We start from the raw sequence: 26,919 nt of genomic DNA, 5'->3' as shown, positions 1-26,919 counted from the left end.
ATTTGATATGGGAGAATTGTAGAGTAATTATAATTAAGCTTGCTTCCTCTCGCGAAATTGAATCCCCTGAACCTCGTCTCAGAAGCTCAAAATGACATTCAAACACTTCCAAATCCTCACATACAATGAACCGAACACTAACCCAGATTCCACTCTAAATCAAATCTCGACAGACAGTCCCTCTCCCTCTCATCCTGTAGATAGATTCCATCATTCCATCGGGCCTATTTGAAATTGTAACTACCATGAAAATACGTATCATCATTTTCCTCTCTCAAGATATAATATCCAATACCCTCTCCTAGATTCCTCTAATAACATCGCCATCCTAATCCGCGCTATAGTCTAAAATTAAGAAACTCCCTAAGTAAATCTATCAATGTCATCAATATTACCCAAAAAAACTCCATAAGGTTGCTCACAGATATGCAGAATCGTGAAGATAAATTGCCTTCGGTTATCAACCGAAAAGAAAGAAAAACTTGGAGACGATAAAATCGATTAATTCCTCCTCCCCTCCCTCATATGCGTTAATTTTCACTCATTTGACTACAATCTCTCCTCTTTTCTCTTTTTTCCTCCCTCCTTACTTCCCCCCCAGAAAAATTAGAAAATCAAAAGAATTTCATCCCCCGTTCCTACACAACAAAAAAGTTGGCAAAAAGATATTTTTATCACACATAGCAAGTCCCAGTTTCGATCTGGGGACCTCCGGGTTATGAGCCCGGCGCGCTTCCACTGCGCCAACTTGCTTATTTTGTTGCATGATTTGATGGAAGAGCACGAGTTATTTATGTATATATTTTCTTTTTTGATTGTGGGTGGAAAAGAGGAGTGGAGTGGGGTGGATGTTAGTCATAGGTGCAGATGGGCGGGACCGAGAGGAGGGGCGTTTTTATTAGACGACTTTGGAATTGGATTCTCGAATTTTATGAAGATATGTATATGGGTTGGTGTAAAGTCATAAAAAGGAAGGAGAATTTCGAGATGAGTTTAAAGACTGTTGAAACAAGGTAAAGGTATCATGATACAAAATATGGGTTATTCTTCAGAATTCATTTCTTTTACACCTATCATTCTCAACTGATATATATCTCAAGATTACCACGCAAATCTCCCATCAACACTAATCTCGTAATTTATTTCTCATTCTCTTCCTCTTCTAATCATATTTCCCACTCAACTTTACCAATCCCTCTTTTTCATTCTCCTCCTTACTCTTCCTTGACCAAGCCGGAGCTTCATCCTTTCCTTCATCCTCCTCTTTATCCCCTTCCTCCTTCGTCTTATGCACCGTAGTTGGCGCATGTTCTGCTGGCGAATAAATCGTATACAAAATTAATGGTTCCTTCCCTGTGTTTACAAATTGATGCTGAGTTCCCGCTGGTACGACCATCAAATCTCCCTTTCTAACTTCTTGGTTTTTACCGTTGATGGTGGCGAGGCCAGTGCCGGAAGTAAAGGTGAGAGCTTGGTCGACTGTGTGGACTTCGTCACCTATGTCGCCGCCGACGGGGATGGTCATGAGGACGACCTGGGAGTAGAGACCTGTGAACTGGGGGAGTGTTAGTCTAAAGTTGGATGAAATGGTGGGTGGTGGTAGGGAGATAACGAGGTGGAAATGAAGGGAGAGGAGCGGTATGTTGCATTGGGATGGACGGCATATAGTTGGATGAAGCAATGTTATGAGAAAAAAGGAAATTTTTGATGGACATACAAGTACTCTACGAAATTCATGGGAGGAAGCTGGAAGATCCGAGGTCATTTGAGGAAAATAGACCATATCGTGGGAAGGGGGCGATGAATTGGGGGTTTTAGACGCCATATTGCGACTTTGGATACTCAATGGAATGGGAATCTTGAATGAAGTTGTTTTTCTATACGTGGAGAGTAGACGGGGAGTATATTTGGTGTTTTGACTTCCTTTGACAAGTAAATTGCGGATGGCTGGTGAAAGCATGATGAGTAGGAATAAGGGACTGAGATGAGGAGTTTTATATGAATTTTGGGGGGCAATTGGATGAATTCTTTATGATGAGATTTATAACCCTTGGAATTGTCTGGATTCATCTCAGTGCTCTGTCTTGATGTCATTGAAAGATGTTAGTTCAACTGCCAGCTGGTTCACCCCTCTTTCCTTTGTAATCAACTTGCAGAGGAAGGAGAAGATTCCGCATTTGACAGTATTGAATAGGATGTCATGATATATCTAATTTCCAATAATCGGTGGTAAATCGGATACTTTCAGAAATTAAAGATTTCATGCCTTTATCAATGTCTCAGAATCTTGGAAGGATTCGTTGCTGTATTGCTGTATTGCTGTACATCATATTGCTGTCAGACATAGTAAACACATCCCGAGTGATACCGAATAATTTCCCCAGATTTCGGGCCCGGATTATCTTACTCATTCAAATCCCGATCATGATCCGGTCTTAGTCAATAATCTTTCTCAATCATTCATTCGATTTTATATTAACAGACAACTTTCCAATCACATAATGAATTCTATACCACGGATATCGAGAGCTCTGAGTAGCAAAAATGCCAATTGGATATGTACATCATGTGCGAAATCAAAGCGAACAAATACACCATTTTTCAAACCTTCAATAAGCAGAAGTATTTCCAATAATTCAACCCCCCGAGGGAATGTAGCTCCAACGATGGAACAATTGAGAGCGCCATTCTCACAAAAGAATAGTTCGACTATGTACTATACACTCAGTATCATTCTAGGAACTGTAGCCTTCTCATATGGTTCTGTGCCAATGTATAAAATGGTATATCTCATGACACGCCACTTCACTACTCCCCAGCTAATATATACTTCTCCAGATCTGCCAGACTACAGGATGGGGAGGGCAACCGATCAAAGCACCCGGACATGGCGGCAGTGGTGTAGAGGGAGAAGATCCATCCGAAAGACTCAGACCTGTCACTTCTGCAAAACGTATACGAGTAACCTTTAATGGTTCTGTTTCGGATGTTCTACCATGGAAATTCACACCACAACAGAGAGAAGTTCGAGTTTTACCAGGAGAAACGGCACTGGCATTTTATACTGCTACGAATAAATCTGATGAGGATATAATTGGGGTGGCCACTTACAGTGTGACGCCTGGGCAAGTGGCTCCATATTTTAGCAAGATTCAATGCTTTTGTTTCGAGGAGCAAAGGTTGAATGCTGGGGAAACGGTTGATATGCCAGTGTTTTTCTATATTGATCCGGATTTCGTCAATGATCCGAATATGAGAGGGATTGAGCAGGTTACTCTGAGTTATACATTTTTCAGTAAGTCGTTTTCTGATTCAAATATGAGGGTGAGAAAGATATTAATATATTCAACAGAGGCTAGATATGATAAGAATGGGCATCTGAAAGCTATGCCTGTTGGTATGTAAAAGAAGTATGAGATGCATTATATTCATTTGCATTGGGAGGAGTTAAAAGCTCTAGAGTGTATAAATTTGCGTTGTTTGTATTGCTATGGTATAAGTATTTGCTGTAGTTTTGACTACTTGGATATCTATTCAGCTATTCTAGGATGTATTACTATGGTACAAGTAGCTATCATAGTTTAACTGTCTATTGTCACTAACACTTCTCTCTCTCTCTCTCCCTCTCCTGCCTTTCCAATCCTATTTGACATTACGTTTGCCGTCTTCCTTCTTCCTTCTACCTGATAATCTAAAACTGCAAATTGTCTCTTGCAGTATATGTGATGAGCAGTGGCTTACCATACATGATGATGAATTTTAGAAGCTTCACGGGAAATCGGACACTTGACCATAAATAGGAAAGCATTTCAATATGTCTCATAACTGATTCATTATTCACTACCTAGGTAGGTATGTAGGTATTTGTTAATCCATTCAAAATAGAATTGTAGAAGAATGAAGTGATTCATTCACCCGTGGACTAATTTGGTAAGCAGAGTTAACCAGTTAAACTCCTTTAAACAACAAACAAGCTTTAATTGAACCTCCACCACTCCCTACTTCATTAGCTCGCCCTTTCCTCGATTGTATTGACTGCAGTAACCTACCTTACTACAATTTGCTAACAGACTGTTCATTTACTTCGGGGTCCGAGAAGGTAACCTCCGTATTGAAATTGATAACAGCAATATCATTCTCCATATCCCTTTGTCAGAATTCGACCTCGGTTTGGAATTCGTTCTTCATTCTCAAGTAGGTCAGTAATTCCTATGCTTGCCTAGTTCTTGGGTGATTAAAGGCCTACGCTCACTCTTCACGCAGCCAAGTAATCTTACCTTACCATTCCATAGCGGTCACCTGATAATTGTCACTCAAATTATCATCCAAACGATGGCCACGAAAAAGATTGGTGAGGCTGGTGCAAACATCCGTCTTGACGATGAAGATCCGAAATCACCTCACGTAACTCCTTTGCTATCTCGCCGTTCTTCTTCCTCTTCGAATACATCTTATAACATGGCCCACGTTCCGATTAGTGTGATTCAGGAAGCTGGTTCAGATCTATTCGAAGAACGAAGTCATGTAGAATATTTGAAACCCTTTGAGGAAGAAATTCTTAAAATGATCTTTCCATTGGCACTAACACCTGCAGTATCACCGATATCTCCCCCTTATAGCGATGAGGACTCATCAATTATAAAGGATAACCTAGAGTTGGGTGAGAAGAAGCACAATCCATTCATTACTACACCTCCGGAGATTATCATGGGAATCTTCAAGTATCTTAATCCGATTGATGCAGTCTGTTTCAGTCTCATGAAGTTTGTATCACCCAAAATCCATCGTATGATCATTCTTTAACTTTTTTATATAGTAAATATATTCGCAACGTCTATCTCTCACATGGTCGTCATCAAATTATTGATTTCAACCCACCTCTTGCGATGGGCCGACCGGAGAGTACATTTCCCGTCATACCTGGACCCCAACGTTCATGCCGTCACTGTTGTCCTGTCGCTTTTTTCCCAGCACATTGCGAGTTACATTTTCATCTTACGAGTTTCATGCCATCACATCTTACCTTTTGCGCTGGACAATGTCAAATGTTCACAGAGCCCGAGGAATCCGATCCAAATTATTGTGGAAGCTGTGGGAGAAATTACAGGAAACAGTTTGAGAGAGGCAGGAGAATGATCGATGTGAAGAGAGAAGATGGCCATACTTTTAAATGGTATGAGCAGCCAAGATTCGATAGGGAGAGTCGAGCGAGACAGGAACGTCGAGCAGCAAGAAGATTGCAATAAGTACCTTCCTCTAACTCCTCGTAGAGTTAAAGCGACAATCGCCCTATAAATATTAAGACAAACACAACCTAGAGAAATGTAACGCACGCCAGATAATCTTCTTATCCATATCATCATTTCGTCATTGTCTCAAGTTGATGTGGCGGTTTGAACGATTCGATTCGAATAGTTGGGTGATAGCACGCCGTTGGAATGTTACAGCCGGATAGATCTTCTTGAACACGATTCAGGGTTACGAATACACGCATGATTGTTATTTGGATAGAGTTTTCGGATGGTAAAATAGGACACAGTACTATACCATTCGATTTCATGACACGCATGTCGATTTTTAGGATTGGCATACTGGGTAAATGGATGGGATATGATGGGATATGATTCACGATTTGCGCTTAAGGGTCCACGGGATGAATTTGCTTCATGGATGGAGTTCTGAGATGAGATGTGATGCGAAAAGGGATATTATGGTAGCGGGAAGTAAATGTTTTGAGGATTTTCATTTGTATTGGGATGGCATTGCCTTGGTATGGATGGATTATGGGTATGGGTATGGATTTCTTATTTTTTTTATGGATATGATGGGATGGGATGGTATGGTACAGTATGGCGTTGAAATGAAGTATTGGTGGAGTGGAATGAAATGCTCGGACGGTGGTGGAACAAGAATCGTTGATGGCCTTGGGAAAGTTTGAATATTGGCTTGAGGTTACTTGAATAGATGTTTTAGGGAGAGTACGGGTTTGGGATAAAAAGATCTTGACCCGGTACCTGTTACCTAGTAGGATACCTAGGTACGTAGAAGAATGTTAATTTGATATTTATGTAAATGGTACTCGGATTAAAAAGATTTACGCGGATGTGTTTACGTTTGTATGGAGGGAGAGAAGTTACCTACTTACTTGTGAGTGAGCGGGTGGGGGTTTAAGGAAGGGTGTACGAGTCAATGGGTGTTTTTGAGATGTATGGTGTATGGTTACAGGGGAAAAGGGTGGGAAGAAGTGCGGAGTCTTTGAGAACAGAGATTAGGGTAGAATTTGACGAGAGGAAAGCAGATGGGATAGCACGAGAAAACACAGAAATGAAAACATACATTACCCCCAAATTCAAGGCCCAATAAAGCAGAACAACCACACACACACCTGGGTACTTCCATCCACTATAACAACTTACATCAAACCACACGAAAATAACAATATCACACTCCCCTCCCTCAAAAATACACACACACACAAGACTCCCAAACTTCGAGCGCAGCGAGCACCGGGGGCTTGGGGGCTTGCCCCCATCTTTTTATTGTCGTTTTTATCTTTGGTGATATATGAAAGTAGGGAGGGATTTGGTAGGCGGCCGTTATTTATGTGTACAGTATCTATATTGAGGATCGGGTAGGAATGGAATCGTGAGGGGAAAGGGAAAGGGAAAGGGGGGAGGTTGTAGGTTGCAGGTTGCAGGTTAATGATTCTCTTTTCTTCTCAATAGTCTTAGAATTGGATAGATACCCTCGCTAACATGATTGCAATAGATAGGTACGTATACGTCACAAAGCAAGAGCACAAAGAGCCACTAACATGGGATACTATAATATTGAGCCCTCTTTGGGAGTACATGATTATCTTGCTGTGTGGAGATTATGCTGTGCTATGCTATGCTATGCTACTATATGATTATGTTACTATTTCAACAGAAACGACACTTCGATACCGATTCTGGTTACTTGAACAATATAGTATTAATGTAATGTAAATGTATATCTTAGAGCATCGCTTTGAACCTAACAATGGTACTTTTCCCAATACTCCATACTCCTCATAAACATCAAACATATGCAATCTTCCTTTCATTCTCTCAGGTCATCAAATCCTTTTCGATCTTTGATAGCCTATTCATCCATAACAGTTCAAACAAACTTCTTCCTTTTGACATCCACTTGAGATTTGCCTCTCTCGATAAAAAGGACTCTCTCTAGTATATTAACCACAAACCATTGAATGGCCAAAATAAAAATCCTCAAGATCAAATCACTCAACCCAAGTACAGGACGTTTACCTCGACTAAAGGTACTATCTTTAAACTCGAACGGAAGAGTAGCACCTAGGTGATCCATTGCTACCTTGATTCCACTACTAAAGCCATCTTCATGAAATCCGTATTTGGTCCATGCTCCACAGTAAGATATATTTCTTGTGTTTTGAATTTCTGGAAGTTGGGACTGAGAGGTTATAGCACGAGTATTGTAAAGTGGATGACGATATGTGTATGTACTGTGTGTGAGTTCTGGTTTTGGTGGAAATAAAGGATTAAGTGTGACGAGAACATCACCAAATTTGGAGGTCGGAATATGCTGAAGAATATTCATATTGTATGTCAGACAAACTTGGTCAACATTTCTAGATTTCGAGGTTGAAGAAGTAGAAGAAGCAGTAATATAATTCCAAGCGGACCAAGCTTCTCTATTTTGAGGCATGAGAGAAAGATCGGAATGAAGGACAGCTGTATTTTTCGAGGTTTGAAATCCAGTAAGAATGCGACGTTCGGTGGATGTGGAAGAGGATCGGACCAGATTATATGCGATATCTCCATGAGTAGCTATTATGACATGATCAAATATCTCTTCCTTGCCATTCTCGAGACATAGGCGTATACGATTATCATCATCATTGCGTATTGACTCGACGGGTGTAGAGAGGAAGATGTGATTTGGTGGAAAGCCTTTCATTACGGCATCCACGTAGGTTTTCGCTCCATTCTTTACCGTTAACCAGTCAGGACGAGCAGCGACAGTGCTCAATAGATGATGATTCCACCTAAGCTTGTTAGTAATGTTCAAATAAACTATGCCCTTAATTTCGACCTACATAAATCGGACCAACGTGACGGCTGGGAATTCTAGAGAACACTTATCCGGACTTGTACTCCACACAGCTGCAGTCATTGGTATAAGATAATCATCTCGAAATGCATCCGAATATCCTTCCCTATCCAGATATTGACCTATAGTCTCTTGTTTTTCCGCATGATGAATGTTCTTTGAATTTCCATTTCCATTTCCATTCCCATTCACATACCCGTTCACATATTCCTCACTCTTCTCTTCATCTTTCAACAAGTCCAAAGCAAATTGATTAAAACGGATGATATCGAATATCATTCTCCACATCCTTAATGAGAAGAGGTTCTTTCGTTGTGCGAATACTGATGAGAGTGAGGTTCCTGACCATTCGAATAATCCCTTATCTCGAGAGACCCCAAAGGTCATTTCAGTACGTACGGTAGGAACATTGAGGGTATTCAGGAAAGCTATGAAATTCGCTATAACATGTTTGTCAGCCTATATGTTCTGGAGTGTTATATGGCAATGGATCGGACTGCAGTCCAACAATCAGATGCTTTCAAATTCTCAATTTAATCAAAAGACCCAATTGGCATGAAATGCAGAGTTTCTTCCGAGTATCGAATTGCTTTTTAACATTGGAAACTTGCATCTAATCTGCCAGTCGGGACTATTTGTGAATCCTGTGTGTAGCGCGGGATTGGGCAAGGGATTAACTTACGATACGTAGCAGTATTCAAGACTATAAATCCTGTATCAACTGGAGTTGTTTTGCCATTATGAGGATACTTGACAGTATTTGTATGACCTCCTAATCGATCCGCAGCTTCGTAAATGTAAACATCATGGTGCGTTCGATTTAAAGCCCATAGAGCCCCGATTCCAGCGCAACCACTTCCGATGATAGCGACTTTCTTTCTAGGGAATCGATCAGTTAGGCCGGCGGACATGATTATGAAGGAAGATGCAAGATAGACAAGGAAAGGAAAGAGATGAAGAGAGAGAAAAAAATAGACAATAATCAAGAAGATGTAAAAGAATGGAATATTCACATGTCAGTCCTAAGCGGCTTCTCTTGAGTGGTGGCGGGGGTAGCTGCAGCTGAAGCGGTAGTGGTATTGGTATTGGAAATAGTGTGCTCGTAGCTTGGAGAACTAGTTGATGATGGCATTGTTTGAATGATTTCTTTTGTGTGAGTGTTCAATTGACTTTTTGGTTGAAGTTTACTACACGAGTACGGAGTACTATTTGAGTGGTCTGTAATAAAGTTCGATATATATAGATATAGATGTAGATGTAGATGTAGATATAAATATAGATGTAGATGAAGATGAAGATGAAGATGTAGATTGAGGTCTTATGAAGGGAGAAGTAGAAGAATGATTTGTTATAGAAGCTTGATGAAAAGACAAGTTTTTCTTTCCTTCCCTCTCTTCCTCTTCCTCTTCCTCTTCATCTTTTTTCAATCTTCTCTTCTCTTCTCTTCTCTCTTCTCTCTTCTCTCGAGCTAGTCCCCCTTCCTCCATCTGTGCTCAAGCTTCAATCCATACGATTACGATGCTGAAACTTGGTGGGATGGATGTGAAGATCAGAAAAATAGAGCAGGGGCTAAGGTTAAGCCAGGTACGAGGACGAGGGACGAGGGCGGATACGGAATAGCTCGATACTAGATCGATACTATCTAGGTAGATAGATCGAGATAGGATCGATAGGTAAGCTCTTGTAGCTTTCAAAGGGCGAACCTCGGACGATCGGATTTTATTAACGCCGATGAAGGAACGGGGCACAAGTAACAGAAACAGAAAACATCCAAATGGCACAAATGGATTAAAAGCAAACCAAACACTCCTCACACATCCGATGACACCTATGACAAGTGGCACATGCATCACATCACATGATCCTTGAGCCACATTCGTGATCTGAGCCACAACTACACTCCCCAAGGCTGACATTGATTAAGCTGTGTACGTAGGTACCTGGTAATGTTGTTTTAGACGTCGCAACTTCCAGTTTCCCTTTCCTTTCCCCTTCCTTGAATTGTCAATGCATTAACAACAATAATCAAAACACAACTGTACATTATACATTATTCAATAGACAACCTATTGACCTATCATCTATCATAATTCCCCCTCTCCATCCCACGGTTTTGTGATACATACATACTCTCATACTCTCATACTCTCATACTCTTTGACTTTGACTTTGACTTTGAACCGGGCAAGGAAGGAAGTATTGCGTTGCTTGCTCAGTGTTACATTGCCGCATTACGACGCCATCAGAAGGCACCGGTCATTAATAATTATTCTTTGAAATAATCCAAATCTCCTTTTCAATACCCATCACATTCACACCCATTGATTTCATCACCCGCCATTTTCAATCATGTCAAATCCTCTCGATACCGATGCAGGCTCGGAGCTCTTCAGCAGTTACGAAGCAGAGCTCAAACTCGTTCAAGCCGATTTAAATCAAAAGTTGGACCAAATCCCTGACCTTACCGGAGAACCTCGTAAAGCTGCCATAAGTCAAGCTGAGAGAGCATTAGAGGAGGCAAATGAATTGGTAGGTTCAAGAATAAAATGCTTGTTATCTAGTACTTACTCTTATCTAGCTTGATCAAATGCGACTCGAGAAACAAAATATCCCTTCTGCAACTCGTACCAAAGTTAACCAACGATTTCGAAATCATGAATCAGATGTGGATGTATCAAAGAGGAAATTGAAGACTTTGCAAAACGACCGATCGGCTCTATTTGGTTCGCGCTATTCTGATAATCCAAACGATGTTCAACTCGAACAAAGACAACAACTTCTATCAGGGACAGACAGACTAGACCGAAGCTCGCAGAGATTAAAGGCCAGTCAAGCATTAGCAAATGAGACGGAGGCTATTGGTGCTAGCACGCTCGCAGATTTACATAGACAGAGAGAGACCATTCAACATACACATGACACATTGATACAGAGCGAGGGGTTTGTTGATAGAAGTGTAAAGACGTTGAGGGGGATGTCTCGTAGGTAAATCGTCCCTTGCTCCACTCACAACTGCCGAGAATGTCACGCTGACCACCCTCTTTTAGGATGGCTACCAACCGGATAATCACCGTGGCCATTATAACAGTCTTAGTTCTTCTTATCATCGCTGTTATTGTTAGCAAGTTCAGATAGACTCCTTGCATTTCGACGGGGGCGTTCTTTGGTGCTTGGTTCTCAGTTACACTTTGCCATAGGCTGATTTCTAATATAACTTTGTACAATTGGTTTACATCAAATGGTTCTTGATAGCAATTCGTGTAAGGGTAGCTTGATTGGTTTTAGTCAAGTTTCCGATGAGGAATTCCGAGTGCAATTCGGTAGCGGTCCGAGATACAATATCAATCGCGTGATTCGGGCAAGTGCATGGCATGTAGTGAACCTCGCACTGGCACTTTATGATGATACTTTCTTTGATCACTTCCCAATTCATTCTTGCCAACTCATTTGCATATTTTGCTGCAGTCAGCGAGTTTGCCTCTTTGTGCACATGCTTTCTACATGTTATGTTGAGTCTATCATTTCCGGGTGAGGTGAATACCGATGCAAATCTCCTCTGCATATCACGAGTTACAAACATATGATCTAACGAATACCGTTCAGTTAAGCATGTGCGGGCATCCATCCCAACTGTTCTGGGTGGATACCAAATATCTGAGGATGAGAAATCATGGCACCACAGCTACATATGTATCCTTGTTTCATATGGTCTATCTTACCAATTGGTATTGACAAAATGTCTTTACCCGTCATGTTTTTCTCGTTACCGGTGGCGTGTTGCACAGAAAGGTCCCAAAGAAGCACCGATAAGACTTCTTGCAACCATGTATGCATTTATGAGTACTACATGATTACCAGCGAAGTACTTAGCCTACGCAAAACAACTTAACTTCTTATGATGCTAGATTGACGTCGGAATACAACACGCTATGTAAGCTACAAGATTTACGCAAATTCCAATTGGGCTGCTCGTGTGTAAAACGTGGAAATTTGTATGTCATCTGAAAGTGCCGCTCTCAAAAAATGGCTGCTTGCTTTTTGACAAGGGTGAAATGTTGATGCTCCAATTTGTTGAGGCTGCTGTTCTCCATGTGACGGTGACGGTGCTTGAATATAGTATACAGTATGGTGTGCAATCATGTCTTTATATCTCCTCTATTACCATCACTCTGAATTTTCTCAATTCTTCTTCATTACCATACTCGGATTTTGATCGTTTGTCGTTGATTTAATTCGTCTTTAAACATGTTGTCCTCTGATATCAGTCGATTTGACGTGGTAGCTATTCTTGGAACTTCAATTCTTATTTACTGCATCTTGGGCGTTGTATATCGTATTTACTTCCACCCATTATCCAGATTTCCGGGCCCTATATTGCCTGCAGTCACCCTCTGGTCGGAATTTTATCATGAATGCATCCAATCAGGCCAGTACTTCCTCAAGATTGCACAATGGCACGAAAAATATGGTATGTGAATTGGCCAATCGATACTTCAGAAGACCAAGTACCATCGTATTGAATACTCTCCTTAGGTCCAATTATCCGGATCGGGCCAAATGAAATTCATATCAATGATCCCGAATACTACAACACCCTATTCTCTTATAATGGCTTGAGAAACAAAGATCCATTTTACACAGCACAGTTCAACACGCCAGATACTGGATTCGGAGCCGAGGATCACTATATTCATCGAATGAGGAGGTCTGCACTCAATCCATTCTTCTCAAAAGCTTCGATCGATCGCCTTTCTCCTATGTTAACTTCTATGGTAAGTCTGCTCTCCACTGGACTGTCAAACCTGAGGCATTCGTCTACTCCCAATGGCTGTTTAAATGTTTTCCTTTCATACCAATTGCAAGTGCTCCGGGTCAGTCTTAACATCTCTATCTGTCCACAGGTCGAGAAACTCTCATCACGCCTCGAAGAGTTCCGTAACACGAATCAACCGCTTATCGTTCGTCTTCCCTTTCAATGTTACACGGCCGATATCGTTACACTTTACGCAACCAACCGTTGTTGGAACCATCTCGATGTACATCTTACCCTTCTCATTTGAAAACACTTCTAATAGAACCCTACAGACTCCAGATTTCAACCCCTCATGGGCACAAACCTTTGTTGCTCTATCTGTCATATCAAAATGGGCCAAATTTTTTCCAAGTATTTATACCTTGATGGAACATACCCCGCACTGGATCCTAAATGAATTTGCTCCGAGCGTCATCCTCACGCTCGATCATCACAACGTACTTCGTCTTTCCTCTATCCTTTCTTCTAGTTCTTTCTCCTCACTAATTTCCAGCTAACACAAATCCTCTCAGAAAATTCGCACCCAAATCCGCGAAATCCTCTCTGGCACCATCCTCCCAGTCGATGCCCCTATCGATGGCTTCCCACGCACCATATTTCATAATTTCCTCTCCTCTTCTTTACCGGAAAGCGAAAAGAAGTTCTCTAATATGAGTCAGGAGGCTATTAATATCATTGGGGCGGGTACGGATACGACGGCTCACACCTTGATGATTTTGATGTATTATCTAGCTAGTGACGCGGTGAGGTGCGAGAAGTTGAGGGAAGAATTGAGAGGTGTGGGATTGGAGAGGAGAGAGGATGGGGAGTTGAAGAAAGTGGAGCTGGGGATGGTGGAGAGATTGGTTTATTTGGTGAGTGTGCTAGGATCATAATTGAGGGGTGTACGAGGCTGACTTGAGATCCAGAACGCTTGTGCGCTTGAAGGGTTACGGTGAGTTTGATATTTTATGCGACCTGAAGATGACTAGATAGTAATGAACAAAAGTCTTTCCTACGGCGTCTCAAGTCGACTAGCTCGCACCGCACCCAACGAGAACTTACGATATGGAAAATGGGAAATTCCCGCCGGTGTGAGTTACTCTTCCACTAACCTTCCTCCTCTCTCCAAAGTTTACCCTAACACAATCCTTCCAATAGACACCCATCGGAATGAGCACAATGCTTCAACACCACAATGAACAAATCTTCCCTTCCTCCCATCAATTTATCCCCGAAAGATGGATTTTGGCGGATGGGAGTCTAAACCACACTCTTGAAAAATATCTTGTTTCTTTTTCGCGAGGCTCAAGGAGTTGTATTGGTCAGGTGTATGCATATCTTCTCTTCTTGTCAATTCCCTACATAACCCAACCCACCCTAATCTAAACCTTCCTATCCACACACATCCTCCCCTCATCATTCCGCAGCAGGAAAACCCCACAGACATTCTGTCCCTCTCTATCCCACAATTATATAAATCCACAACTCGCTAACAACCTTCACCCCCACACAGTCTAGCAAAAGCTGAAATCCACCTCGCGCTCGCAGTCATCGTATCGCGCTTCGAAATCCGCCTCTACGAAACGGATTTCGAGAGAGATGTTAGGGTGAAGAGGGATTATTTTTTGCCGCAGCCGGGGATGGATAGTAGGGGGTTAGGGTTTTGTTGAGTTGAGTTGGTTTCTTTGGGGGAACTTTTGTTGGGATATGGAGATGGAGATGGTGAGGTGAGGTGGGACGAGATATGTTGAGATGGCGTAGAAGCTGAGAGTTGAAAGCTGGAAGCAAGATTGATGAATATTCTTTGGTTGTGGGTATTTCTTGTTTCTATTGACTGTTTTCTAAATCTGCTGATGTTATATTGACAAGTGTATCGAGAGTTTTTTTTATGATCAAGGAAATAGTGCACACATACAGTGGGATGGATTTCCTTAGATATCCTATTCCAGCCAAACTACTCTATATTATGAGATTGCATTAACTATATGCATATCCTTAGACTCAAGCTAATTAATATCTCCTATTATTTAAATTTTATTCCGTTTCTCTCCCCTCACTACATTAAATTTACCATGATAAATAGATAATGAAACTCATAAAATGCCCACTAACCATCATCCATTTTTGACCTTAATCCCATCTCCTCTCCCGAGACTTTTCTCTCATCGAGATTATAGAACTTTCTGTCATCCAACCACAGCCTACTTTCTCTATCTCATCACTTCATTTTCCTCTCCCCCAACGAAGTCATTTTCCACTTTTCCCCTTCCCAGTCCCATTCCCCGTTGCAGTTGCAGATGCACGTCCCAGCGCGCTCCCCTCCCCCTCCCCCACAACCTCCAAAACTCTACTCTTCCCCTTTCCCTGCATCACCAGACTATCCGCCGCTTCTTGAACCGCTGCTGCGATATCGCTTTCACTTCTCCTCTGCTCCTCAATTTTCTTACTGCTTACTTTCTCCTCTCTTGTGTTCGTATTTTCCACTTTCACCTCCGAATCTTTATCTTTCCCTGGATGCTTTGTCTCTTTATCAGAAACAAAACCAGCACCAATGGAAAGCACAGGTGCTCCCACCGCAGGCGCAATAGTTTCTTCTCCACTACTAGTAGGTTTGCGACCGTAGACCATATACATGTTGCACCAATTGTGGACGCGAGGGTCTTTGAATTCGTTGCGGACGCCGGCGGCGAGGACTTGGTATCTGGGTTTGAGGGGGTGGTTAGCTTGGGATGGGGGATTGTTTTGGGAGGTTGGGGATGTATGGAGGACGGTGTATGAAAGAGAGAGGAGGGAGATGGGAGCTGAGAGTATGAAAATTTGAGTTGAGGGGAGAATTGAAAGCGGGGAATATAGGGAGTGGGTGAGTAAAAGAGGAAAACTCACTCTTCGGGACTCCATCCTAATATCCTTGTGAAATGCGCCATTCCGTACGCGACAGTTGCGTCTAACATGTTTTGTTGCATATAGAGGCCGATTTCCTTGTTACGACGGTCCCGAGCCCAGGGTGCCATAGGGAGCTAGATGATGATTAGCAAAGTTCCACCAACATAGAATAAAATAAAACAATCGAATGACTGCAAACATGGAAAGAAAGAGAAACAAATGGGCTATCTTCCAAAACATGGAGGTCTAGAAGCATAAATAATACTCGAGACTTTGTCCGATACTCGAGATGGATCCCATTTGCATCCATTTCTTTCATACGAAATAAAGAATGAAACATACCCTCCACTGTTTCTCCACCACTGCTTCGAATCCAGCTTCTTCCAACCAATCTTTGAATTTCATGACGACATTCAAGTCTCGGCCGAATGATCTGGATGCTTCATCAAGGCCCGCTTGCCATTTTTGGAACGATGGAGCTAGCTGTTGAGTGATTAGTAGACGTGAAAAGTGCAGCATAGTTGGGTTGGGATAATACACACCTCTCCTGTCCCATCGTCTGAGTATCCATGACTATAGTAGAAGTTTAGATTTGAATAGTTCAAGTGATGAGTGAGGCGTCATAGGATGAAGGTTCAAAGAAGAGGATAGAATGAAACTGAGACACACTATTCGAAATCTGCAAGCTCGATAAAACCTCCTTCATTCAGATTATCACGAGCTTGGTCGAGCAGATGAGGCCTGTGTATGAAGAGTTAGCATTATGCATTGTAATAATATATCATCTCGTCGCAAACATAATCATGAAACATACCAAGAAGCGATGGAACCACCCAAGGAGCGGATATGTATAAAATCGAATTTCTGACTATAACGCCATGTATCTTCGACATCATCGATCTAATCATGGTCAGGATCTCGATCTAGTAAGGTGATAGCACGGACCTACTTCAAACTCAAGATTTGGTGGAATCCTACGAGTAACTTAGCAAACATTTGTACAAGAATAAATAAGATCATACCAGCCAGGTTGAATTGGGGATAAGTCACAGCCCACAACATGCGATGAAGGGTATTGACTAGAAGCGAAGTTAGGAATCCCTTCTCCTTTAAGCAGATTTAAACATACTCGGCGAAATCAATTGCCCAAATCCCAGTCCCGGTTCCAACATCAAGTACCCGTTGAGGGTTCTCAATCGGAGCCAAGTATAGCTTGCCATCTAAAACAAGATTGAAAACGTGATGAAGCTTTGGATATCTATCAGATCGGTTTTGCCAGGATTGGAATGCTCATATACATACTAGATCCATGCGATCTTGCTCGTCATCATCGTTGGGCTTGGATTCTCAGTCCTGTTCTGTAGATAGTGCAAACAATAGATCTTACCATCAAATATTTACCATCTCTATAAGCATGATATCTCCGACCATTCTAGAAGGTATAAGTATATTTGATCACTTCAAGTATACGAAGCCCGAACCATACCTCTTCTCTAGAATATCTGAATCAGCTTACGTACTTCCAGCAAGAATCATAGAAGTACTCACCTATAACGAGTAATTCCAGACGTTAACGATGTCTTACTCGTATTGCTCCTATGCTGATATTAGTCAACGTTCGATAATTTTAGCGACTACCTACGCTGCAGGTCCACCGAATGCGGAATCGTTCTCAAGTGCGTCGTTGTCCTTCACTAGTAAGCTTTGATTTTTAAATAACTCTCGTAGGGCCATTACATCAACTTCGATCGGATTGGAAATTGTATCATCTTGTGTATCTTGACGGCTTCCGCCAGCTGCATTAAAAGCGTCAATTGCTTCTTGCGATGTTGCCATATTATCGTTTCAAGTATAACCACATTAACAGAATCACTAAAGTATGGAAGAAAATCAAATATTCATATAGGAAAGAAACCTCGAATGAAACAAAAATGAGTAAAGGCAAAGTTTTTATACAATAAATGTAATATGTTGTCGTTCAACTGGTCATCTCCTCAACGCAAAACTTTGTAATACCACATCTTTCGTGTCTTGCATACCAGTACATATTGCAGCTTATTCCGATACTCAAAGGAACCTCCAACAGTTTGGGTTTGACGACAGCGATGATTCCTGGCTATCTATGACTCGTCCCAGAGTGCCGGGCCCGTTTTGCTTGGACGGATGAACCAGATTCTGCCAAGGTGCTGCAAAATATGCAAGTAGCCGAAGGTAGGCGAAAGGTAACTAACCATGATATATGGTCGGCGATCAAATATTGGCGCTATGGTGTTGCCATAACTGTCATTGAATGTGGTGGATTTGAATGATAATGCAAAGAAATGAAAGTGTTGAAAAAGAAAGTAGAATATTTGGTCATGAAACAATGGAAATGAGAAATTCAACGCTCGCTCAACGCATCCAATGCAAATAGGTGATATTATCTGCTTAGTACAGCGGGTAAAGAAGCCGTGTCACAATACTCAGCTGGATAAAAGGGACAGGCGGCTTACGCAAAGTCCCCGAGGAACTTTCTGTGCATTTGATTAAGTTGAATGGCTGGGAAAATTACCTAAATATTCGTAAATAATGACTAGAAACATTCACGGCCTTAGAGGGTGGCCTGTTGTGACCACCAATTTGGCGTCATTTGAATGCACTGATGATCGTAAATATGTACGTCAACTTGACAGTTTCTCGCCCGTTGAATAAAAATAGTCCGAATTCGGGGGAAATGGCAAGCCAATAATCTTCAATGCTATGTTAATATGATTTAGATGACCGGGTATCATGTAAAGCTTCCGTCGCTGTCACCATTTCTCCTGAAACGCCCCAGTAACTCCATCGGACGCTCACTTATTCTCTCACCCCTCCAAAGCAAGTAACATAAGATGCAAGCACCTGCTTTTACAATCGAGGCAAAATACCATCACCACCTCTTTCAAAAGCCTCCACTACTCTCCATTGAAATCTCGATCAGACTCTGACACTCTCGCATCGACAGATCTGAAGACATAAGATGAAAGCTCCCTCGGCAATCTCAAAAGCCAGCTCAACGATCTTTGCGTATCATGAGAGAACTTTTAGAAACCCAAATGTAATGCTTAAGAGGAAGCCCGTGAAAACAGCAATTTGTCTTCTTGATGACAATATTCCAGGTTCTCTTAATATCCATACAACACATCCAAGAGGCCATATAAACCCCATAATGTTGCCCCATAATAAGTCATCAAATCCACTACCCATACCATCATCTCCAAAGTCAAAGCCACCCTCAACTCTACCTGCGCCATTCCCTGCATTATTATCTATCCAGGAATCTTCCATCCGTAACAAGGTATCAGGAGACGGCATAGTATCTGGTGTATGTATGCTTGCTTGAATTGATTGGAATTGAAGTCGTAGTTGATTTACTTCAGCTGGGGAAAACCCAGCGGAGAGGAATCGGTTGAAGCCACGCGGTGCAACTGTTGTGCTTGAAGTTGGTATGCCGAGATTCGTAGAGGCTGTATCTGGTAATTTTTCCTTCTTTGCTTTATTGAGTGCGGTAGTAGCTGCTAATGTTTCTGCTTCGAGCTCGGAAGGACTTATGTCATCATCACTGATTGAGCAGTTGATGTATACCCTAGGAGGTGGTAGTTCTACATCTTTTCCTTTTCCTTTTCCTTTCGCATCTACAGCCCGTGGAGGAGGTGTCGGAACTTTAAGTATAGCTGTTAGGAAATCATCATCTCGTATAAACTTTCCCCCATATATAAATCGAAATCGACGTTGTGATGCTGGAGGTTCAAGCTTTGAACGGACCAAATGTTTCAATCCTACACCAGTAACATTGTTCTGAGTGGGGATATCCAAAAGCAGATCCGGGATTGAATCTGCGAATCGAATGGTAAGATGCAATGGCTTTGATAGTGATGAAGCGACAGAGCTTGGTTTTGAAGTCATTGTTGAATGAAGAATTGAGAAAGGCGAATGTGGGCGGGGTTCCAGTTCTATCCCAAGCTCGAGGCCAAGTAGTCTTATTGTCAATCTAGAATCATTGTATCGATACAAGAGTAGTCGATGAACCTTCTTGCAGTGATCTTGCGTTGATAATTTGTGATGTTTTTCGGATGGTAAACTTCAATACTCCTTCTCCTTCTCCTTCTCCTTCATCCCGACTCGTATCCCCACATTTTGATAAGACGGCCGCTAGTGTTGGAAGCTTTACGGGAGCTTCCCCCTTATCGTAACCCTTATGCCGAATTATTGCGACATTGCGACACCGGCACCCGACTACCTAATCAGTAATAAATAAAGTAGGAGAGTGTGAGAAATCGTGAATAATATCAAAATCATCAAGGGATTATTCATCATCGCTATCTTATCCCACCTTTCTTCCTTTCCCTATCTCTTTCTCTTTCTCTTAAAGTATCGGTGATTTCAATGATAACTCGTAAATCTTCTTTTCATTTGGCACCATCTTTGACGGGTCAATTTATCAAAACCTCTTCTATCACATCTCCCCGCTTCTTTCACCCCACCATGAGTAACAAATCTAAGCTTCAACCTGCTGCTCGGGTTGCTGCAAGAAAGCAAGATGTTTGGTATGTATAGTTTTGCCCTGTGTCTCATGGAAGGTTTGGTTGTCAACATTAATTACAAGTCCGCAAGTGCACAACACGGGAATCTCTAAACAATTGCTCTAAGCCCATGGCTTTCTGCCATGTTTATCACATCTCTAACATAATGCATTTGCAGGACCATTGTCAATGAGGCTGCTGCCGCCTCTCCCAAGCAACCTATTGTGAATATGGGACAAGGTTTCTTCGGATATAATCCTCCTAAATTCATCCTCGATGCCGCCAAGGCAGCTCTCGATAAGGTCGAATGTAATCAATATTCGCCAACCAAGGGTCGTCCACGTCTCAAGCAAGCAATTGCAGATTCATACTCTCCATTATGGGGGAGAAAGCTGAACCCTGATACGGAGATTACTATTACAACCGGTGCAAATGAAGGTTAGGGGAAACCACGAAGTTACGGAATATACGCTTACCAATTGCAGGCATGCTAAGTGCCTTCATGGGATTCATCGAAGAAGGGGACGAGGTTATAATATTCGAGCCATTCTTTGACCAGTAAGACGATTTACCGAATATGAGTTCACAAATGCGATGCTGAATCCTCACAGATACATCAGCAACATAGAAATGCCAGGTGGAAAGATCCGCTACGTACCTCTACATCCACCTGAGAAGGGCGCAACTCAGAATACTTCTGCGGGAGAATGGACAATAAACTTCGCCGAGCTCGAGGCAGCTATCACACCTAAGACAAAGATGATCGTTATTAACACGCCTCACAACCCGGTCGGCAAGGTCTTTTCAAAGGAGGAATTGCTTAAGATTGGAGAACTTTGCGTCAGGAACGAAATTATCATCCTTTCCGACGAAGTGTATGACCGATTATATTATACACCATTCACAAGAATAGCAACCTTATCTCCAGAAATTGAGAGACTTACACTTACAGTTGGGTCTGCTGGAAAGAACTTCTACGCGACTGGGTGGCGTGTTGGATGGTTGATTGGACCACCACACTTGATTCAATATGTTGCAGCAGCACACACCAGAATCTGCTATTCTTCTGTGTCGCCCTTACAAGAAGCTGCGGCTGTTGGATTTGAAGAAGCCGATGCTAATAACTTCTGGAACTCAGCCGTAACTGAGATGAAGGGTAAAATGAATCTTTTCAACGAGATTTGGAAAGAACTGGACCTTCCATTCTCCGATCCTGAAGGTGGTTATTTTGTTTTGGTGAACATGAAGAAAGTCAAGATTCCAGCGGACTATCCATTCCCAGACCACGTTAGGGACCGCCCAAGAGACTTCAAGTTGAGTTGGTTCTTGATACAAGAGGTTGGCGTAGCTGCTATTCCTCCAACCGAGTTTTATACCGACGAGAATGCTCATATTGGCGAAGACTGGTTGCGATTTGCTGTATGCAAGGAAGATGAAGTGCTCGAATCAGCGAAAGAGAGATTACGAGGCCTGAAAAAGTATATCGAGGCATAAATGTAAGATGATAAACGGCGATTTTAACATGCAGAGCCAATATGCAACTAGGTAGTTCTAGCTCGTAAATAATTACCAATTTCGAAACCATGATTCGTAGGGTTGTCTTACGATTGAAGCTATCAACCAGGAATTTTGTGTCTCATTAGATATGTGATACGGCTCCAATAAGAACTTTGGAGCTAACTGAGATGATACGTGAATGCTTATTATGCAAGTGTCGTAATGGTTTTTAACTAAGCGGCCCGTGGTATGGTTGACAATCTACTAGGTAAGACACAGTGATGGCGTGGGGAGACGATTCTTTTTACCCCGCGGTATGATGTTTGCCTCGACACTAGGTCATGGTGACATCATGACTATTGACCTCACCTACATATAGATAGATCAAAGTTTTATACAACTTTCAAACCAACAGAGTTCCCTAATACACACCGATTATTACCTGGTATATCAAATCAAATATTTACAATCAAGGTTACTTTTTATACATACAGACTCTCCCATCTCCAGTTTCAGAATCATGCAGGCAGTTAAGAACACAATCGCCGAAAACTTCGGTAGTGCGTATGTATCCATTATTCTCTCCAGATATTCGTTGTGTTAATTCTTTGTAGACACTCTCTTGCAAAACCAGAGCACCAATTCTCCCTCGAGGATTGCCCTGATCAGAGTGGAAAGGTGGCAGTGATTACCGGTGGTAGCGAAGGTATCGGCTATGGTTGCGCACATACTCTTCTCAAAAACAACCTCGCCAAGCTATTCATCATTGCTGTATCCCAAGAAGTCTATGATGGTGCCGTAGAAGACATCTCAAAGACCATTTCACCCGAGGCAGCTCAAAAATGTACATTCCTTAAGTGTGATATGTCCGACTGGCCGTCTGTATGCAAGGTTGCCCACACGATTTCCGAAAGCACAGATAGAATTGATGTCTTATGCAATCTCGCTGCACGGGGAATCATGACCTATCAACTTACCGATTACGGTCTTGATAGACACATGGCTGTTAATCATTTTGGCCACGTTATTCTCACCAGTCACTTGATGCCAATCCTCAAGAAAACAGCAGAGGGAGGAAATACTGTTAGAATCGTTAATATGGCATCGAATGCTCATCAAGCCACCCCAAGCGATTGCAAATTTGCCAATCAGGAAGAGTTGAATACTGACTTGGGACCAAATGGTCAATATGGACGATCAAAGTTGGCAGCTATGCTTTATTCTCGTTACTTAGCTCGTCATCTTACTTCCAAATATCCCAAAATCTTGGTCAATTCAGTGCATCCAGGATTTGTCGATACGAAAATGTCACAAGTTGATATTCATGAGCCATATCCAATACTCGGATATGGCATGTCTGTCGTGATGAAGCCGCTGAAGAAGGATCAATGGGATGGCTGTGTCAGTACCTTATACGCAAGTACTGCAGTAGAAGAAAGTGGATTATATATCTGTCCACCGGCAATCCCGGAGCCGGGAAGCTCTCTGTCACAGGATGAGGAGTTAGGCGAGCAATTGATGAAGTTGACAAAGGAAATTATTGTGGAGAAAATGCCCAAAAAGAGCGTCGACCAAGGCTGCCCACTTGAGCTTTTCTAATTCACAACGCGAGATACTTTATCGAATATGGTAATATATTATGAACAAATATTTATTCTAATATTCTAACTCTGATATCTATGGTGTCATGTCGAATCTGCCTCTTCCCTCTTTCATTTGATTTTTTCTGCTTTGCTGAAACACCTTTCACGCTCTTCATACCCCCACTCCCCCAAAGCTCAAATTCTCTTTGCCGTTCACAATCACATACATTTCTTTTCCCATTTTCAGCTTCATCTCCACAACTACTGCAACATTTAACACCTTCACAGGCCTCACAAACCACTAACACCAACTCACACCCTTCTATGCCACATTTTCCCATTCTGTCTTCCTCCCTCTCGCAACCATGACACTTCGCTACTTTCCTCCTTTCATTCTCATTACCTAAACCCAATGATCCTCTTCCATCAAAAACATATTCCCTTCCCTTCCATAAACACTCATCTTCTTTCTTCTTCCCAGCGATCATCTCTTCCTCAAACCATGCCATGTAAGCTGATATGCCTCCCTTTAAGGTGTAGATTCTGTCTTGCGGGGCTTGATCCACATTCTCAACGATCCACCTTGTAGCCTTTTCACAGCGAATACCACCTGTACAGTACGAGAAAATCGTTCTTCCGGCACTGACATGCTCCTTTTCGCTCTCGGGTAAAGAACGAGAGGTGAAATCAATATGTTTCTTCACAAACGCCGGAAACTGCGAAAACCTCCTAACCTGTGGCTTCACAGTCTGGATACCCGATTCCTGCGGTGCCTCAAAATAACCAATACGCGATTCATAATGATTTCGTACATCGAGTAATATTCTTTCTCCTTCCCCATCTGCCGTAGTCGTGACCATATCATGAAACTCCGCAGGACTGAGATAAGAAACCGCGTTCCAATTCTTAGGCTCGTAGTTTGTGATTCCTAATGGTGTGATTTCATCTGCAATACGGGTATTCAGATCCATGAAAACACATGCGCAGCCTTTTGTGAGTTTGAAGAACTCCTTGATTCCCTTCTCATCGTCCAGAGACAAATCTAAGCCTGCGAATGACCAATGAGATATACAAGATTCGATATACGAATGCACATCTGACGTCGTACCGGCAACAGTGATATTGAAACCTTCCTTTGCGACCCGAATTTTGCCAGTAAGACTTAGAGCTTCACATGTTGACTTCTGGAACCCATGCAAGTCTTTGAGGGTAGAAGGTGTGAGTGGATAATGTGGTGGAGAGAGTTGAGGTGGGGAGGTAAAGTAGCGATAAAAGAGAAGCACGAGGCCTGGCTGATGGCAGGTACAATTGTAGGTAAGTGGATCGGAAGGCATCACTGTTCAGATACACGGCGATATGTGAAGAAGAGGCCTCAAGAATTGTGATCGGTACGTCACGTGCAAGCTGGCTTCAACTTTTCCTAGAGGCAGTAATTCCTGCCAAAGCATGAACGACTCTTTGACAGCGACATTCACTTGATCCGAAACGGTGGAGGTTTGAAGAGTTTAAAAAACCGCGTGGATGTCAAATCTGCTATTTTTCAATCATGCTGCACCTGGAAAAATCATGAAAAGGAATTTGGTCATGCTTTGCTTAGTCATGCAGAGTTCTCAAAGTTTTGTCGCGCTCATCTCAATTCCCTTACGCATCAATATGACATTTTCTAGTCACATACTTCATGTAGCATCGGCGAGGTATTGTTCTGAGTCGGATTCAATCAAGGAGTTTCGTCTATCCAGGAATAGTTGTCTTTGAAATTGTTGAGACAATACTTCGATGTAATACGGCATTACCCATCGATCTTAATACAGCGTATTGGATTGCAAATTCAAGGGACCAGGAGAAAGTTCTGCTGTTAATGGCACCTCGATATATCAAGTGATGTGTTGATTCCTGTTCTTGAAGACTGCCTTTTCCCTTTTAGGAATTTTTTCATTCATACTAGGTTGATAGATATGGATTGTAGGTCTAGTTTCCCTCGATTCAATTCTGAAGCATTCGTCATTTCGTGGGACATGAGTTAAATCGCATTTCTCGGAAGCGGGGCTGAAATGGATTTCCCATTTCAAGCGAAAGGTCTCAAAGGTCCACGGTCGGTATGATACTTCATGAGCCCCAATCTTTAAGGCCACTCAAAAGTCAACGTGGGAATAAACGTGGACCTTGCGTTTTTCTTTCTGTCTTGCAAGCATCGAATCAAAGCTCTACACCGTTTCAGGTGGTGAGCATACTAAATCAGAGAACTGCATTATCTGGGACGTCTCATTTATCGGATGTTTATATTTGGACACACTAATCGCCAGTTCATTTCAGGCATTGTGATACTATCCAATGGGTTTGGGGTCGTCGAATTTTGACTAGCTTGATTTGTCTTCTGCCTCGAATGAATAGGTACAGGGAGTTGCTGCTTAGGATAATTATCAACAAAATATTGGCATGCTATATACAATGAACCAATTGACATGTCAATTGAAAGAACACCTAATTCTGAACGATACACCTTGCCATTACTACGATCCTCAAAATATAATTAGAACGAAAGAATTTAAGGATTGATTGTCTTGCTTCCTATCATGGTTAGAGATTCCGAACGGCACAGTGAAGGTAAGAGCAGAGAAGACGGCAATAATAACAGACAAAGGAGCAATGCTACACCCTCACATTCTTCTCATAATATTAGAGACATCAAGGGCTGTGGTAAAAAAACATCCAGGACAGTACTGGGATGGAAGAGAATGGGTACTTGATCCCAACCTGGTCAAGACAATCGAGAATCTTTATAATAATGTGGAAGCTGCCACCAAAAGTAAACTGGAATTGGAGAAAGATATGAGTTGCGTCGAATCTCCGCCAAGCGGTGATCTGAAAGGAGCAGCAGAAGCCGGATTTGAGGCTGCATTTTATTCGGCTAAAATGGAGAAATTCAAAGCAATTCAACAAAGTGTATTTAAAAGGGCGAAAACAGGCTCGCGATCTGGTTCATCCACAGATGGAATCGAAGAACGTAAATTATTGGAGGCGACAAAGAAAGAAACCATTGAAAATAAGCAGGCATGGGATCGAGATACTCATTTAGCATCCAAAAAGGTTAACACTATCTCTGGAGGAGAGAAGAAAGTACAAAGTTATAGTTCACAAATATCAAGATCTTGCTCCGATCGATAAGAGGATAAACCGAATGCTAAAACAAATAACAGATTACCACAACGAACTGAGACATGATTGGTTTTTTGCTGCTGGGATTCTATACACTCTTCTTTACGGTTAACATTAAAGATCAAATTCTACTAGACAACACAGGTAGCCGTGAATAACTCCGTCGATAAGCGACTCCATTGCTAGTCGTAAGGGGGAATCATGGTTAGGGCTCGTTATTTGAGCAATTTGTGTTTATTAGAATAGATTGACCATACATAACAACACATTTGTAAAGCAGGCATCAGAAATGTTTTGCGATTCTCGATTTTCATTGCCTCCTTTTTGAAGTGTTTTAGATCCTCATTTA

General features: G+C 42.0%; 12 protein-coding genes across 12 annotated transcripts; 7 read left to right on the top strand and 5 right to left on the bottom strand.

Moving 5' to 3' along the window:
- Nucleotides 1-1,162: 1,162 nt before the first annotated feature.
- Nucleotides 1,163-1,960, bottom strand: Bfra_003756 (uncharacterized protein; the record flags this gene model as incomplete). Its single annotated transcript, XM_037334160.1, has 2 exons — nt 1,163-1,555; nt 1,718-1,960. The coding sequence occupies 2 exons, from the start codon at nt 1,958-1,960 to the stop codon at nt 1,163-1,165; spliced, it is 636 nt and encodes a 211-aa protein (XP_037194247.1).
- A 706-nt stretch (nt 1,961-2,666) lies between these two features.
- On the top strand, nt 2,667-3,405 carry Bfra_003755 (putative cytochrome c oxidase assembly protein cox11 protein; the record flags this gene model as incomplete). Its single annotated transcript, XM_037334159.1, has 3 exons — nt 2,667-2,783; nt 2,839-3,295; nt 3,353-3,405. The coding sequence occupies 3 exons, from the start codon at nt 2,667-2,669 to the stop codon at nt 3,403-3,405; spliced, it is 627 nt and encodes a 208-aa protein (XP_037194246.1).
- Nucleotides 3,406-4,332: 927 nt separating this feature from the next.
- Bfra_003754 (uncharacterized protein) lies at nt 4,333-5,246 on the top strand (the record flags this gene model as incomplete). Its single annotated transcript, XM_037334158.1, has 2 exons — nt 4,333-4,763; nt 4,817-5,246. 2 exons carry the CDS (start codon nt 4,333-4,335, stop codon nt 5,244-5,246), a joined length of 861 nt encoding a protein of 286 aa, XP_037194245.1.
- A 1,897-nt stretch (nt 5,247-7,143) lies between these two features.
- Bfra_003753 (putative amine oxidase protein) lies at nt 7,144-9,026 on the bottom strand (the record flags this gene model as incomplete). The annotated part of the gene is made up of 3 exons (XM_037334157.1): nt 7,144-8,050; nt 8,102-8,555; nt 8,798-9,026. The coding sequence occupies 3 exons, from the start codon at nt 9,024-9,026 to the stop codon at nt 7,144-7,146; spliced, it is 1,590 nt and encodes a 529-aa protein (XP_037194244.1).
- A 1,438-nt stretch (nt 9,027-10,464) lies between these two features.
- Nucleotides 10,465-11,250, top strand: Bfra_003752 (putative vesicle transport v-snare protein; the record flags this gene model as incomplete). The annotated part of the gene is made up of 3 exons (XM_037334156.1): nt 10,465-10,644; nt 10,694-11,100; nt 11,163-11,250. 3 exons carry the CDS (start codon nt 10,465-10,467, stop codon nt 11,248-11,250), a joined length of 675 nt encoding a protein of 224 aa, XP_037194243.1.
- A 1,110-nt stretch (nt 11,251-12,360) lies between these two features.
- On the top strand, nt 12,361-14,580 carry Bfra_003750 (putative cytochrome p450 protein; the record flags this gene model as incomplete). The annotated part of the gene is made up of 9 exons (XM_037334155.1): nt 12,361-12,583; nt 12,649-12,887; nt 13,017-13,151; nt 13,201-13,365; nt 13,441-13,782; nt 13,837-13,862; nt 13,917-14,001; nt 14,069-14,238; nt 14,424-14,580. The coding sequence occupies 9 exons, from the start codon at nt 12,361-12,363 to the stop codon at nt 14,578-14,580; spliced, it is 1,542 nt and encodes a 513-aa protein (XP_037194242.1).
- A 577-nt stretch (nt 14,581-15,157) lies between these two features.
- On the bottom strand, nt 15,158-17,629 carry Bfra_003749 (putative umta methyltransferase family protein; the record flags this gene model as incomplete). The annotated part of the gene is made up of 14 exons (XM_037334154.1): nt 15,158-15,611; nt 15,794-15,927; nt 16,136-16,276; nt 16,336-16,366; nt 16,463-16,534; nt 16,608-16,693; nt 16,743-16,767; nt 16,816-16,872; nt 16,923-17,041; nt 17,096-17,131; nt 17,181-17,225; nt 17,280-17,286; nt 17,342-17,389; nt 17,436-17,629. 14 exons carry the CDS (start codon nt 17,627-17,629, stop codon nt 15,158-15,160), a joined length of 1,449 nt encoding a protein of 482 aa, XP_037194241.1.
- A 1,212-nt stretch (nt 17,630-18,841) lies between these two features.
- Nucleotides 18,842-19,717, bottom strand: Bfra_003748 (uncharacterized protein; the record flags this gene model as incomplete). Its single annotated transcript, XM_037334153.1, has 1 exon — nt 18,842-19,717. The coding sequence occupies one exon, from the start codon at nt 19,715-19,717 to the stop codon at nt 18,842-18,844; it is 876 nt and encodes a 291-aa protein (XP_037194240.1).
- A 480-nt stretch (nt 19,718-20,197) lies between these two features.
- Bfra_003747 (putative aminotransferase class i and ii protein) lies at nt 20,198-21,828 on the top strand (the record flags this gene model as incomplete). Its single annotated transcript, XM_037334152.1, has 4 exons — nt 20,198-20,358; nt 20,513-20,772; nt 20,820-20,892; nt 20,946-21,828. 4 exons carry the CDS (start codon nt 20,198-20,200, stop codon nt 21,826-21,828), a joined length of 1,377 nt encoding a protein of 458 aa, XP_037194239.1.
- Nucleotides 21,829-22,351: 523 nt separating this feature from the next.
- Bfra_003746 (putative retinol dehydrogenase 12 protein) lies at nt 22,352-23,430 on the top strand (the record flags this gene model as incomplete). Its single annotated transcript, XM_037334151.1, has 2 exons — nt 22,352-22,395; nt 22,446-23,430. 2 exons carry the CDS (start codon nt 22,352-22,354, stop codon nt 23,428-23,430), a joined length of 1,029 nt encoding a protein of 342 aa, XP_037194238.1.
- Nucleotides 23,431-23,482: 52 nt separating this feature from the next.
- Nucleotides 23,483-24,748, bottom strand: Bfra_003745 (putative thiosulfate sulfurtransferase rhodanese-like domain-containing protein 2-like protein; the record flags this gene model as incomplete). Its single annotated transcript, XM_037334150.1, has 1 exon — nt 23,483-24,748. One exon carries the CDS (start codon nt 24,746-24,748, stop codon nt 23,483-23,485), a length of 1,266 nt encoding a protein of 421 aa, XP_037194237.1.
- Nucleotides 24,749-26,060: 1,312 nt separating this feature from the next.
- Bfra_003744 (uncharacterized protein) lies at nt 26,061-26,579 on the top strand (the record flags this gene model as incomplete). The annotated part of the gene is made up of 1 exon (XM_037334149.1): nt 26,061-26,579. One exon carries the CDS (start codon nt 26,061-26,063, stop codon nt 26,577-26,579), a length of 519 nt encoding a protein of 172 aa, XP_037194236.1.
- Nucleotides 26,580-26,919: the final 340 nt, after the last annotated feature.

The sequence above is a fragment of the Botrytis fragariae genome, assembly GCF_013461495.1.
Source record: "Botrytis fragariae strain BVB16 chromosome Unknown tig00000045, whole genome shotgun sequence".
In the NCBI taxonomy this organism is placed as follows: Eukaryota; Fungi; Ascomycota; class Leotiomycetes; order Helotiales; family Sclerotiniaceae; genus Botrytis; species Botrytis fragariae.
Note: the sequence above shows the minus strand (reverse complement) of the source record. Positions and strands in the feature narration are given on the sequence as shown.